Consider the following 15,888-nt stretch of genomic DNA (forward strand, 5'->3'; position numbering starts at 1 on the left):
CATTACTTGTCAACCTCAGTCTTACATAATTATACAGAATCCTCCAATACACATCTGAATATACAAATATTTGACCTCATAATTGAATACACAAATGTATATATTAGATGTTTGATATAAATAAGGATGATAGATTTATTTATTGCCTATATTTTTTTATCTACATTACATAAAGACTTTAGTGATTCTGTAAATTATGTCTGAAAGATAAATGATTAATGGATTAACAAGATCTTTAAAAAAATATATGAATATAAATATGAATATATAAAAGGTATTCATTACAAGTAAGGCTTTTAATTTACTTGATAAATTTCCAATAATCTGACATCTGTAATAAATCAACAATTTCGATTAGTTCACTTATTTTTTGTATCAGGAATTGGCTTGAAACAGTTTTCAAATTTTAAAAGGTACTCTACAACTTTTTATTTGCAATGTCATTTAACCCATGTTTCTACTTACAAAATGCCCCAAAACAACATTTTTAGATTATTTTTGTTGACACTTTAAAGTTCTTAGCTGTTGGTCTAGATTTTTTGTTTTCAAGGATAGCTGGTAACATTTAGTAGAAAAAAAAATTATTTGCAATTTTTTGATTTTTTTTAAACATGTTCAGAACAGACAACATTATTTGGATAAGATATAAACTGCCATTTAAAGAAAATTTTGCGAATTAAGACTAGAGACCAATATTACTTAATTTAAACTAATTTCATCATCATACTGGAAAAACACTTTTCCTTCTAAAGACCTTCTGTTAATGCAATTTTCCGCAATATTTTTTTATAAATGTTCTTTTGTCCCCACGCACCATACCTTGATATGAAATTATTCAAACTACTCTTCTAATCTTTCCATCAGTGATATCCATCACTTTGACTTATATTAGTTGTTAGTGGCTTTGAACTAGCTGTCAGATAACTGCGAGTACCTCTCAAATCTGTTCCTAGTGTCTTTTTGTTGTCGGGATGTACAAGTACCCAGCCACGTCCACTTGTATTTTTGTCCATCTGATGAGTTAAACCTTTTTCAACTAATTTTATAGTTCGTTTTTATGTTGTACTGTTATACCACTGTCCCAGGTAAGGGGAGGGTTGGGATCCCGCTAACATGTTTAACCCCGCCACATTATTTAAGTAAGTGCCTGTCCCTAGTCAGGAACTTGTAATTCAGTGGTTGTCGTTTGTTTATGTGTTACATATTTGTTTTTCGTTCATTTCTTTTCATATAAATGAGGCCATTATTTTTTTTGTTTGGAGTGTTTTACATTATCATATCGGGGCCTGTTATAGCTGACTATCCGGATTGTTTTTTGCTTATTCTTGAAGGCCGTACGGTGATCTTTAGTTGATTGTGTCATATTGGTCTCTTGTGGACAGTTGTCTAATTGGCAATCATACCACATCTTCTTTTTTATATGTTTAAACAAACCACTGTTGTATATGCCTTCTCCGTCATTGTTTTTTCTTGTTGAGGGTTGTCTCATCATACCACATCTTCTTATCATCATACTTGTAGATAATTTAATTCAAATTCATGCTAGGAAGATCATGGATCCTACTGCATTCCTATTCGTATGACGTTTGTTTCCAATTATTAGATGTGTTTTAGCGAACTAGATTTTGCCATTCTTTAAAGGACTTTTTATTTTAGGATTTCGGTATTTTTGTTATTTTACTTTGTTTGTACTGTAACGAATATATATCGGTGTTATTGCTGTGAATCTTCCCACTTTAACAGTGAGTGCGTATTTCACTTTCTGTATACAATATACATTGTTTTATGTTTTAGATACATTCATCATCTTGGTGTGACGTACATTTTTGTACATGAGATTATAATAGTGTTTGATTAAAAAAAAATTCAATGCAGAACTAAGTAGGTGATAAAAATATATAATAATAATTGCGATTTTTGTCGGACTATATAATGCTTTAAATCATCGTTTACATGTTATAAGTTAAACACAGCCAACTTCTGCATTCTAAAAGTTCCATCTCTTTTAAATTCACCGTGCGATTTCAAGCCATAAATCATTACACATGACATAGTGACAATACATTTCCTTCTTAACAAACTTTGTTACATTAATCCCCCAGTTCACATCAAGTTATAAAAATAGTGTAAAAATAAAGGGATTATATGAGCATATTTAATTCCATTCAGATTCATCAACTACTTCTTTATCTTGACAGTTGATTGGTTAATTGGTATACACTTATTAACATGTGTATAGGTGTCAGACCACCAATTATAAATCCCTATCTGTTCAACCAAATTTTGCAATTTCCACAGCTTTCTAAAATTTTTACCTTAAGTTTAACTTCATAGAAACCAGGTATATCCTGAATTGTACATGTTTCAGCTTTCTACATGCCAATTTTCAGCATACCTTTAAAGCCTTCTAACAAAATAACTGACGTTTAAATAGAAGTACTCCAAAACAAAAACCTGGTTTTCTGGAAATCTAAAATTAGCATACTATGGAGCGCATTAATCCTCAATTTTTAATGCAAACTCATAGACAAGTAAATTTTGGCTCAAAATGATCTAGATATATTTATCTTTCACCCGAAGTTTCATTTCTGCAAATTTGTTTGTTAGTTTAAGTAAACAAGGACATCAAAAGCACTATTTTGTGTCAGAGTAGGTCTACTTTTACATACGTTTTAAATTGGACGGAGTAATTGGTGGTCTGACACCTAAAAGATTACAGAATATACTCTTACTTAAGCATTATCCCTTAAGTGTTTTTGGGGTTAAAGGTCATAAAGGTTTGACTGTACTTGAAGATACATCGATATTTGAATTTTGACGGCTTTTAATATCTCTGTCGAGTTCCACCATGCGATTTCAAGCCATAAACATAAATTCCAGCACATACAGCGCGTAAGAATTCCTAAAAAATTATGAAGTTGTTCTGTACATTGCAGGTTTTTCATCGAAAAAAGACTCCTTTTTTCTATTTTTTGTATTTTCTCAGCAACTCTGTAAACAAACGTTATTGTAAAAAGATTAATAATGAACAATTAACTTTTAATTTAAAAAACTGTACATGTATTTTTTCGATAAAACCCTCATGGAATGATATATATCTGTTGAATCGAATAATTGTTCAACATTCGAAACTAAATTCCATTATTCAGTCGCTTACAAGCCGTTAGCAAAACCGACTACGTTAGAAAATGCACACAAATGACCAAGCGTATCCGTGGATGCATTTACGCAAATACTTATAGATTATCGTTGATTATCTCAACGAGATTGATTTTCTCGCTTGAGCTGGAACAGCGAAAGTGAGAAAAGCAATCGAGTTGAGATGACCAATGATAATCTGTTTATCGCTATTTGACCTATGACGACGTTGTCAATTTCAATGTCAATTTCGATAGCAACGCCACGTGGCCTCCTTAGTTTCTAGTGATAATTTTTTCATCTCAAGCGAGAAGCATGATATGAAAATTATCACAAAAAAAAGATCAAATGAAAAATGCACAAAATAGCGATAACAGAGTTTATCGAATTGCATTGCTCCTGCGATGGTTAGATATGAAAAACATTCACCGATAAAAGAGCACACTTGAAATTTACACAAGCTGTTAGCCAATCAAAATCTGTCTTTTTTCATTATACGAAGTGCCGGAATTACATCTTTTATCAAGTAATCTATTTTTCATAACACTTCACATCCTTATTATTTAAATTTGTTGTTAAAATTTGTTGTTTCATTTTGCTTTGATAGAAAGAAACTGTGTTATTGTATTTTACTTTAACGTTCTCAAATATTGTCCTCTTTGATAAATTTGCAACGGGATTAGTAAAAAATATTGAAAATACAAATCAAACTGCAATACACACAAGTATTTCTTGCTTTCATGATAAAAGTACAGGTGGCTTACACCACAAGCAAAGAGAAAGGAAAAATTCAAAAAAAAAGTTTTCTCACAGGTTTTCCTTTTTGAATAGTTTCTAGTCCTGAAAGATATTTATTTTAATCTTCTAAAATTAAATTCAAATGTTCCTGATAAATCTGTCAAAAATTGGTTTCTAGAAATCATTCTAGTCAATTGAGAATATAACAATCCGGTAACGGTAATGTTCAACATGTAAATATTATGTTTCAGGAAATAAATGGCGTATTTACATTCATACGCAATGTAATTGGTATCAATATGGACAAATCAGGTTTTCAGTTTCCATGCAATCTTTACAGTTTACTTCATACGTAATTAGAAGTCGTTGGAAACAAATGTCATTTTATCAACATTTTGACATTATAAACCGGACGTACGATATTAGGAATCGAATGTACCCTTTCAATTTCAAAACAAGGTAGATGAAAAGAAACCGGATCTCCTTTTTTGAATCCAATCAATACTAATGTAAGGACTAAATCATTACGCGGAGACATTTCCGGTATTTAATAATCATTTATAACAGCATAATTAGATAATGCTACATCCACTTAGGACCTAGTTGACGGTTTGAACTAAAGTAATTATTTTTCTCAGTTGCGTGAATTGGGTTACATATAATTTGGATTATCAATACCGTGACAATAATGATTTGATATTAACCAATTATTAAATCAGAACTAGAATGAAAGTGGAAATCAAACGTAATTAAACAAATATAAATGAAGGAAAAGTATTCTTTCGTGTCCATTATTTGACCAAAGTTGAACTGAAAAATATGTATACTACAGCATTATATATTATTTTTGTAAATATTCTCCAGTTGTTTGTGAATATCAAATGTTCGGAAATTCCTCCGGATGCTAGAGATATGTTTCCAGCGAGCGGAAAGTACGAGGACAATTTTCGTTACTTACACGTGAGAGAGTTTTCTACTCTAGCCAACAGAACATTTCCTGATGTAATACCAGTCTTTAGTTCACAATCTATATCAGATTGTTCCATCTCTTGCTTGAGGTACTTTTGTGTTGCATTTTTCTTCAACGCAGATAAACTGGAATGCACCTTGAATTATTTTCGTTTTGATCTTCCAACACTCACTGTTGAAGACATTGGTTCAAAATACTACCTGACTTTTCGAGGTAAGATTTATTATAGATATTTTATATTAGTATAACTTGCTTCGTTAATTTATTTAAAACAAAAGTTAGAAAAAAAATGTTCTTACATTTGTAGCTTGCCACATTTTCTTTGATATATATGCAGGAATTCTCTTAATGTATTGTTAAATCAGTTTAATTGCCGATGTTCCGTAACATTTTTTTTATAATGAGTAGATCACTACGGATTATGAAGATAATATATGATAAATTTCAATAAAGGTTCAATGTTAATACATTGTATATCAATTTTAGATATATTTTAATTATAAATGTACCGATTTCACATCTTGTCTTGAATTGGTTATGAGTAAGAGTGCATTTTACAAACAAAAATACAAAGTAGAATGTTCTTTTGTTAAAAAAAATTCTGAAGCAAAAGATATTCAGTTGCTCGTCTTATAGATATTCCCATTTAGTGTAAGCCTATGATATGGTTACATAGATATAAAAGCATTGATGTGGTCACTTAAAGGAAATCCCGTGAGGTGGTAATACAATGTGATACCCAGTGGCATAGTCAAATCAACTGAACCTCCGAAAGTTCATCGATAACTTTTCTCGCCAAAAAAATTAACCTGGGTGCTACAGTAAGTAAGTAAGTAAGTAAATTATTTATATTAGTGACATGTGTAAATATGTACAGATTATAAATATACAATATATGATAAATATCAATACACCCGGCCCAATGGACCTATAAGTCACCTCAAATGAAATTAAGTAATTTTAAAACAATATATCACGTTATCAAAATAACAAATTATTCATGAAATTATCTTTTTGTTGACGAAAGTTAACCTTTAATTAATTTAAAAAAATATATATATAAATATTAAGCTATTTGTAAACATAATTTCGTCTTTTAAACTATGCCTGCACAATGTATTTGGCTAGTTTTCGAGTATGGCTAATATTTAAAAAAATAAGTTTATCATTAATGTTCATTGAAATAAAGGAAGTAGTTAACAAAAGTTCACCTAAACATGTTCTTGTATATCAGATTAGAATGTACGGTCTAGTAAAAAATGAGTTTCAGTTTCTGGTCTTTCACCTTTATATCGTCCTGTTTCTATCCTCAGAGGTAATATTCCACACCTGAATTATGCTAAATGTGAGCGTTCGACTTTGGTTAAATTTAGTTTTACATACTGTTCCTGATTAAATGCAGATTTGAAAGTAACATAGGTACGAAGTTTTGGTACTTGTTGTATATTGTCATTCCATATGTTTGAATAAAGTCGCTGAATGTTCATTTCTACAGTTTTCAAATTAACAGCTGTTTTTTAGTCAAAATAATGTTCTAGATTAAGTTTACAGAAAATGTTCTTCAATTCGCTACACCAATTGTCGGTGCAACGGTTATAGTCTGCATTAAAAGCGATCTTCGTTATGCGATCATCTTCAAACTTGACTCTTCTGTTCCAATACCTCACCATGTTTGTCCATCTTCGAAACTGGCTAGGGATCCATCCAACATCACCATGTAAGGCGAGAGTAGGCGCAAAACGGTGAACACCAAGAAAATATCGTATTGTACGGTTTTGAATATTGTCTATTGTTTGAAATTTTCGGTATCCCCAGACACTTGAGGCGTAATCTATGATTAGAACTACACATGAGTAATACAGTTTTTCGTAGGCATTGAATCCGAAGTCTTTATTGTTGTGAATTTTAGGTATGATTGTTCTTATGCTCTTCCATCGCCTTTCGACAAAATTTCGACGTTGGTTTTGAAATTTCCGTTATCACTGAATGTAATCCCTAAATATTTGTAATTTTCAACCTTCTCCAATTTGTTTTTACCAATTGTAAATTCGAAATTAGTTTCTTTGGTTTTTGGTTTTCTGAAATGAATACACTTAGATTTATCTGTATTGATTAACACCCTCCAACGTTTACACCATTGGTGAAGTGTATTCAGCATACACTGAAGATCTTCAGCCTACTTTGCAACTAACGCTATATCATCCGCGTACAATAATCATGATAACTTCGTTTCAAGTAAGTCTACCCCAAGATTAAGGTCATTAATTTCTTGTACAAGATCGTTTATAAATATGGAGAACAATGTCGGTAATAAATTATCTCCCTGTTTCACACCAGTTTTACAGCAGAACCACGATGTTAGTTTACCGTTTATACGAACACAGGACTCAGAACTTTGGTATATACTTTTGACAGAGTTGTATAACTTCCCATCAATTTTGTTCAGCAAAAATTGTATAACATCATATCTCTGTCAATAAAATCAAAACATTCAGATCGATGAATGCAACAAATACTGATTTATTATTTCATATAACACTATTCAAAGTAAAACGATCTGTTTTTTCTAAACCCATTTTGTTCGTCGGCAAGAATATTATTATTATCAAGATGACTGACGAGCCTTTGATTAATAAAAGAACTATACAATTTGCTAGTGCACGACAATAGACTTATACCTCTGTAGTTCATTGGTACTCGGAGATCTGATGACGGGTCCTTCAAGATTGGACATATTATTGCTTTTCTCCATATGGTTGGAATTATTCTGGTGTCAAATATTAGTTGGAAAAGTTGTTGTAATGTTTGAATGATTATTGGGTACATTAAAACGACACATGGAATTTTGTCGGGTCCACTTGCTGCCTTTGATTTTGCATGCATTACAATTTTAGTTATTTCATGAATCGTAATATTAAAGTTTAAATCTTCATTCGGCATAGATAACGGATCTTCCATTTCAGATTCCAATAACTGTGTGTGAACTTTTGACTGATTATAAAGGTCGTTTTCAAATTCTATGTTGTTTTTCTCGTTGTAAAGATTTTCAAAATCAATACGCCATTTGTTAAGTACGTCCTCCTCGTTTGTTAAGATTTCCCCAGATTCATCAACGACTTCCATCGGAATATCCTTTACTTTTCGAGGACCAAGCTTTCTGCATCTGCGCCATTATATTTTAAATACTACAGGTATCATTAAAGTAATTGTCATCGATTCAAAATATGATCAAATACTACTGACTAGTCTATGGTCATTTATCAGAATTACTATTGGCATTGAAGTGGTTAATATGTATATCGAAGTCAGAGTAGAGCTATTGTATGAAACAGCATTTATTTGATAAATGTATGGTATCAGACGGGAAAAATAGTATCATGTGTGGTCATCCCCTTACACCTTCCTTTGCAGTTTTCAATAGTGGATAACTTTAGACAAATATCAAATAGATACTACTTAAATATGACATCGTGAAACCTGTTCGACTCTGAATAGGTTTAACAAGGTTGCTAAATATATAAACATTGAACTATTAACTCTAACTATCATAATATAAGAGTTTTTGTTGGATCTGCATTCCTTTATGCATGTTCCTGTTTAGACACTGCACTGTAATTTGACTCTGATGTTCCATGTATTATATTTTTCAGAGGACTGTCCAGCCGACCAAGGCTACATGTATTACCCAACAGAAAACTTTTGTGTTAAGTTAAATACAACTAAGATACCATATCTCGAAGTACAGTATAACTGTGTATTAGAAAGAGCAACGACGGTAAAAGTTGACACCCTAAAAAAGCTCAACATTCTACAAAGTTATCTAGGTATTATTGTGTTTTAATGTATACTTCATATAGGTGTGGGTGTTCGTAGAGAATAATTGGAATAAACAAAAGGCAACAGTAGTTTACCGCTGTTTAAAAGTCATAAATCGATTGAGAGAAAATTTATCCGGGTTACAAATCGTAAAACCGAGGGAAACCATCAACTATAAAAGGATAACAAAAAAGGCATAGAGGAATATATAATTGGTCAAAAAATAAAATTTGGAGAAAAATTACCTCAACATTTCTAGAGTAAAATAAAACAAAGAACCCAGAGCCCGACTCTCATTAAGAGATGTACACCAGCATAAGGTACTAGGATTTGTTGAAAATTGCGTGTTGTATGTTCACTGTTATTTAAGAAATGAATGCTTCTTTTTGTAACTTTATTGGGGTTTAAAAGCGTTGACCGAAGTACATTTTGTATGAAGTGCGGAAGCGCTTCATTTTAAATATGTGCACACGGTCAACACTTGTATAACCATGGAAGTTACAAAAAGAAGCGTTCAATACTTTAATTACATTTTTTAGCTATGATGATAAAAACACGAATTTTATCATTTTTTTATTTAGTTCGCCTGTGCACTTTATTGTGGGACCTCGTGTTATCATGAATGATAAATTTTATTGAGTAATGCAATTATCTAAGGAGTAACACGTGCTGTGCAGTTAGCCAATCAAAATAACGTATTTGAATGAAACATACGTCTAATGTAATTATAAACGTTCTTATTTTGATGTTTGGAACGATAAAACAAAGTAAGTTAAGCCAAAATGTTTATGAATATTTTGGATATTTTTGGTCTGCAAAAAAGACAAACAAAAAAAATTGTTGCTTTAGTTCACTTCAAAAAGTAAAACATATTGAACCTTGTAATTCCTTATAGCGTTATTTACTATATTTTGATTGTTTTTGCGTTATTTGTCGCGTCTCATTTATATGATAGTAGAGTTGGCGATAAAGGTTTTTTTTGTGCGTGTATATTTCATATAACAACATTTGTCATTAAAAATTGTAATTTCCATACATATGGAACTATAAACAAAAAATTAACAGAAGAAATATGTTGTCCAACGAACCCCTCAGGGTCCTACGATCTAATCAATCAAAATGTAAACTGTCAAACGCTTAAATCGAGCACTCTAAAGGTTTGGCATGAACATATAAATATTCAAAGCGTACAATATATAATATATATTAGGGCGATATTGTTTTCCGCCAAATATGAACTCCTTTGCGCCACAACGTATTTGCGCCAATGCTACTTCCGCGCCACTACATTTTAATTACTATAGGTATCATTTGCGCTAAATGAAAAAAATAATCTTATTGCCGTCAATTTTATTTATTTATTTATCTTTTATCATTTTTACACCAAACACATTCATAATTTCGTATTGACTAACTGGTTTATCTCCTTTTTTGTAGCTTCTCAAGGATATAACGATGACAACGATTTCGCATACATCATGAGCAACCCTATGCATGGTAATAAATATGGCTTAATAGATGGCACGGAAATGCTTTATTTTGATTGGATGTCTGGAGAACCAACGAATGATGGTGGTGGACGAATAGTCATGGGAGGAAGCAATCAGAAGTTTTACAATGTAGCTAAAGAAGATCCCCACGGGTTTATTTGCGAGAAACATATTTTGAAGCCATAATCTACGGTTATAATTCCCGGTTACCGATATCTTTAACCAGCTCGGCAACATCAAGAACGTTGAATAATGTATATCTACGACAAACTATACAGTTTATGTAAATTATAAATTGTAATAGATAACTTGAGAACAAATAGGAGGTCACCTTTTAAAAAGAACATCGAATTATTGTTTCATGTACAAAAACTAAGAACTATATGATAATCATGTACATGTTGATATCACTTTCCTTTAATAAAAAATTGTGCACTGCATCCGGGTAAAGCTATAAACTACCATGTGGTGGATCATGGAGGAAGTCCAGACCTCCTTTTTTAATGTAGTTTACGGTTATATGGATTGAATTTAATAAATATAAAAAGAAAACTACAGTCAACATACATAATGTTGCTTACATTTTTTAATTACATTTGTATGTCAGGTAAAATTTATCAAATTTGACAATGAAAGACAGAAAAGACGTTTTGATAAAGTTAACATATGCATGGCTCGTTAAAAAATCTATAAAATCAATTTCCACTCCTTTTATTAAAATGAAAGAAAGCTATTCTTTTCTTAAATGTAGATTTTTTTTTAAATCATAATAATCACAGATTAATTATTAAATAAAATCATCTTTAAACAAAGGAGATCAAATAACTTACGAACAAATGAAATAATTACTAGTTCATCAAACCCAATCTGTACAAATACTATCAAAACAATGAAGTGAAAAAAAGAAACTGAAAAAAACCAGTTTCTTCAAATGATTGAAACCGTCGCAGACAAATTAAAATAACCCTAATTTTGAAGGAGAAAAGTATATTTCACTTCCAAAATAGAAAACAGCACAAAAAAATAGTAGAAAATGTGAAAGATACGTAAACATACAACAAAAGAACACCACCAATACAAAAGAAGACTGCTATCATTCTAAAAAAAAAAGGAATTTGTATGACAGATATGTTTGTGTTCCTAATGCTTTCAAAACTATCGGGAAACTTTCTTTGGACTACCTTTATTTGGAATAATAATATGTATTCATATGTAATTGTTTTTGGTTGTTGTATACCTTATATATAAACTCATCATTGATACCAGGACTAAATTTTGTATATACACCAGACGAGCGTTTCTTCTACAAAAGACTCATCAGTGACGCTCGAATCCCAAAAAGTTAAAAAGACCAAATAAAGTACGAAGTTGAAGAGCATTGAGAACCAAAATATTCCTAAAGGTTTTGCCAAATACAGCTAAGGTAATCTATGCCTGAGGTAGAAAAGCCTTAATATTTCAAAAAATCTAAATTTTGTAAACAGTTAATTTATTTATATTACCATATCAATGATAATTCATGTCAGCACAAAAGTGCTGACTCCTGAGCTGGTGATATCCTCGGAGAAATAAATCTCCACCAGCAGTGGCATACTCGCTGTGTTAAACTTTTTGTCAATTATATTTTTTATTCATGTAAAGACATCAAGGGTTTACTGGAGTAAAGGACTGAAGCGGAGCTTATTATGTTGAATTAAGCTGACAGTTTGTGAAAGACATAAGCGGCGTTATCAATTATCTAAAATTTCTATTCATTATTCGAATAACAAAAAAAAAGAATTATACAAAATAATACAAATATAAAATTCTGAAACATTTAATTATTTTAATCAAGTCGATTATTAGTTTTAGACCTGACAGATTTACGCAAACAGTAACTTATATATTCCAGATGGCTGTACGTCCAGGGACCGGTCTATACATTTAAGAAAAGCATTCCCAACCCAGGAGAAAAGATCTTTCTAACTATTTGTCCCCATTCAAATGCTTTGATAATTCAAAATAAAGAGGGATTCAAACCCCTATATCCGCCTCTGACGACACTGGGTAAACTTTAGCCTTGTTTTTAATGTTACCAAAACCAAGTGTTAAGGTCCATTGATTTCGTAAATATTGGCCACTTTAAGTATAATTTGAATATTTTCACATTTTTTAGGAATGTATTTGTTGGTGGTTTTGCTTTATTGATATAATTTTCGTTTGATACCATATATTTTTTGCTTTCTCCTTTTTTTGAAGAGAAAATCGATATGATTTACTTTTAGACGCCAATTTCACTTGATATGGCAATATGAACAGCCATTTTTTTCAACAATGTGAAAAAACTAATCTTTCAAAATTATATCTAATTGCTGGGTTTTAATCTAAATCAATCGTAAATGCCAAACAAAAATTATAAATTCACTAGATTTTTATCCAAAAAAATAAATCCAAAATATTTGGACGATTTCACCATATTTGTCAGGATGTTACATTGTCCCATATCTACAGGCTATTATAGAAAATAGATAATCCATTAATTTGTGTATTTCTAGTTTTAAACACATTCTATATTCACAAACTTTGGCATGTTTGATTGTATGTTGCATGCAACAGCTTTATTTCCGAAAGCAATGTTATAAATCATAATTGCTTCACTAAATGCGGTTTACTAAAAGTAATTGAACTTTTATCTAATAAACACGTGTTTTTTGTTTAGTTCTGAAAAACCAAGTTCAGTCTTTTGAAGATGAGGGTAAGTTAACAATTTTACAGTTTAAACGATGCAAAAACACTTGTTCCCCTTTCTATATGCAAGCACTGATTGTATGACCTGCTTTACAGAATAAGAGGTCGTGAAAAATAAGGTTAATCTCTATTTATTGTTTTCATTCATGCATTGTAAACCATTAGAAACTGCGTGGCAAATCCTTTAATTAATGTAGAATACTAATACAGATGTTTTGCTTTTAAAGAGAGAGATAATACCAAAAGTCAAATTGCTTGATTATGATTTTAAATAATTTATGATTAATGCATTAGAAACAGATGGTCAACGACAAGAAATACAAAGCCTTTACATTTTTTCAGTAATTGTTTATTTTTTTACGGTTAGAATATAAATAGAAATCAATGTTTACAATAAATAACCATGTGTGCTTTTGATTATCATTTCTTTGTATTTTTTTTCATAAAAAATAGGCATTGAATGGGATTCATTATGAAAATTAAAAAAATAATGTCGCCGCATGATTCTGTACAAATAGAATTTCTCCTTAATCCTCATACATAAATTGTTCAAACTATTTTTGTAATTGTGGTACAAACATATAAGATTTATTATGAATTATTATTCCATCTGAAGAACTTTAATGAAATGGGCAAAACTTATTCAAGAATTGTCTCGGTATTCTTTCATTTTGGTTTCATTAATAGAACTTATGAAAGTGCTTAAAATATATATCTATACTGTCGTTGAAAAAAATATGATTATATTCGTGGGGATTTAAATATGTTCCTTCGTTGATAGTTTGAAGCTAGACAATACTGTTCTTTTCTAATAATAATACTTTAAAATGCTTCAAAAATATTAAACATGGAAAACAAATCTTAAATAACTACTTGACTGTACGGTTTGAAAGAGTATAGAGGAACAAGATTCCATCATTTTTTTTATCTATAAGTCGTTTTGTGAAATTTGCATTTTTCAAAACGAAAATGTGTTGAATTTATCCTTTAAATCTAATACCATAATAAAAATCCACCCCTAAAAGTAAAATGATAAAATTTCCACCTTTTGTTTTGTTTACACGGTTACGTAACCATGTCATCCCAAGCTTCCCTCTCAATCTTTACAATTAGACTTTCATTCTTAACTGTTATCCGATAATTTTAAACATCGATATCACATTATCTCAAACGCGAGTTCGAACCGCCAAGAGGACCCCAAATTGTTTTAATGCCTAAACAACCTATTTAACATTTCAGTGGATACTTTCATTTTGTTATTTCGTTGATTCAGAACGAAATGATAGGTAAGAGTACTAAACATATGTTTGTTGCAAACCATCTTGGTTGTCTTTTGCCTCTTGGTACTAATGGAATTTGCTTTAAGGGTATCATGACAGTTCTTTAAGATGCATGCCGAACTTTTGTAGACTGATTTTAAAAGTATGATGTATAAATGCAAATACCTTTATATAATTATTCCATACTTCATTTTTGTCAAATAATAGGTAACACTGGTCAGAGATAATGCAGAAAAAAACAATTTTTAATACCTTATACTGCCTTGTAAACTGTTATAGTCTTTAATAATAATTTTATATTTGATTACTAGTTTATTTCTCTTAGCGCGGTTTCGACAATTATTACAAGTGTTGAAAACTATTAATCATTGGAATAATAATTATTAATGAATTTTTTTTGTAGAATTATCTTATTATGTGTATTCTCGTACTGTGCACAGTAGGGACATTACATGTCTTCACATGTGACAGCTGTAGACTGGACATCTTCTCATGTACCGGAATCTGTGGTCAGTTGGCATCAAAAGAGAAGTGCTATTGTCAGAAAGCATGTTACAAATCTGCACTTATTTGTCTCAACTCATGTGTTGACCTGTCTGGATGGGAAGCTATTTGGTTGCTTTTGGAAGATGATTAAAAATAGCTTAGATATTATTAAAAGCAGGCATCTATCATGTAAATAAAGCTAAAAGAATAATTACATTTGTTTTATTTCAATTATTTATTTTAGTTATTTAAAGGAATTATACATAACATTTCAATACACTTGAATACTAAGCAAATGTTACAATGTTAGTACAAGAGAGGCAACATATAATATAGGGTCAAGCAAACTCATAAGGCGAAAAACATCAAATACCATTGATATTCAACCCTCAGATACCAGTTGTAATAACTGCAATATAATGCAATTCTAATATCAGCGATTTCAACCATGTTTTTCTACATAAGTTTTTAAAGATTTATCAGTATAATATCACCTTGAAAAATGATACGCATTTTTTTAGGTAACATTTATACTGTAAGTTCAGAAATGAAAACTACATCAGTTCCATAAAACAATTTCAATTCTTCAACTCAACAAATGGATTCAGATAAAATTGAAAAAAAACATCCACAATTAATCTACTTTGAATTATTCCGTTGTGTAATTTAAAAATATTCCGTATCAAATTTCACTAATTATTAAGTTTACATTTACATTTTTATGACATAAATTTTGACAGAAGTTATCATTAACGTTGTTTAATCATAATGAATATTATCTTATGATGACAATATAAATGAATTACATCCATTCTAACGAGTTACACTCAAGTATATTAAACAAATTACATTCAGGCTAAGCAAATCTCTAAAGTAAAACTATATCACAAACTGTGATGGATCTGTTAGACAAAGTTCGCACAGTTTATCCACTGAGGCCGGTCCATCTAAAATAAAAACAGATATATCATTTAAAGATCAAAGGAAATAGGAAGAGAATGTATAAAAATAAGTCACATATTAAGAAAACAACAATTAACAAGTGAAAATAACCCTATATCATGGTATCGTGCTTGTTTGGAGTGCGTTTTTGTCGCGATATTAATCCCCGTTCGTTATAACAAACTATTGACTTTAAAATTGGCATTGCTGCATTGTATATATGATTGTTGCATTAAGAATTTAGAACATGATTTAAATTACTTCTGATTGTCAATTACAATATTATAACAGCGTGTTGAGT

The 15,888-nt window shown here is 30.6% G+C and overlaps 1 protein-coding gene across 1 annotated transcript; it reads left to right on the forward strand.

Moving 5' to 3' along the window:
- Positions 1-4,503: 4,503 nt before the first annotated feature.
- Positions 4,504-10,541, forward strand: LOC134683693 (uncharacterized). The gene is made up of 3 exons (XM_063543005.1): positions 4,504-5,059; positions 8,497-8,670; positions 10,100-10,541. The coding sequence occupies exons 1-3, from the start codon at positions 4,696-4,698 to the stop codon at positions 10,336-10,338; spliced, it is 777 nt and encodes a 258-aa protein (XP_063399075.1). The 5' UTR covers positions 4,504-4,695; the 3' UTR covers positions 10,339-10,541.
- Positions 10,542-15,888: the final 5,347 nt, after the last annotated feature.

The sequence above is a fragment of the Mytilus trossulus genome, chromosome 9 (genome assembly GCF_036588685.1).
Source record: "Mytilus trossulus isolate FHL-02 chromosome 9, PNRI_Mtr1.1.1.hap1, whole genome shotgun sequence".
Lineage (NCBI taxonomy): Eukaryota > Metazoa > Mollusca > Bivalvia > Mytilida > Mytilidae > Mytilus > Mytilus trossulus.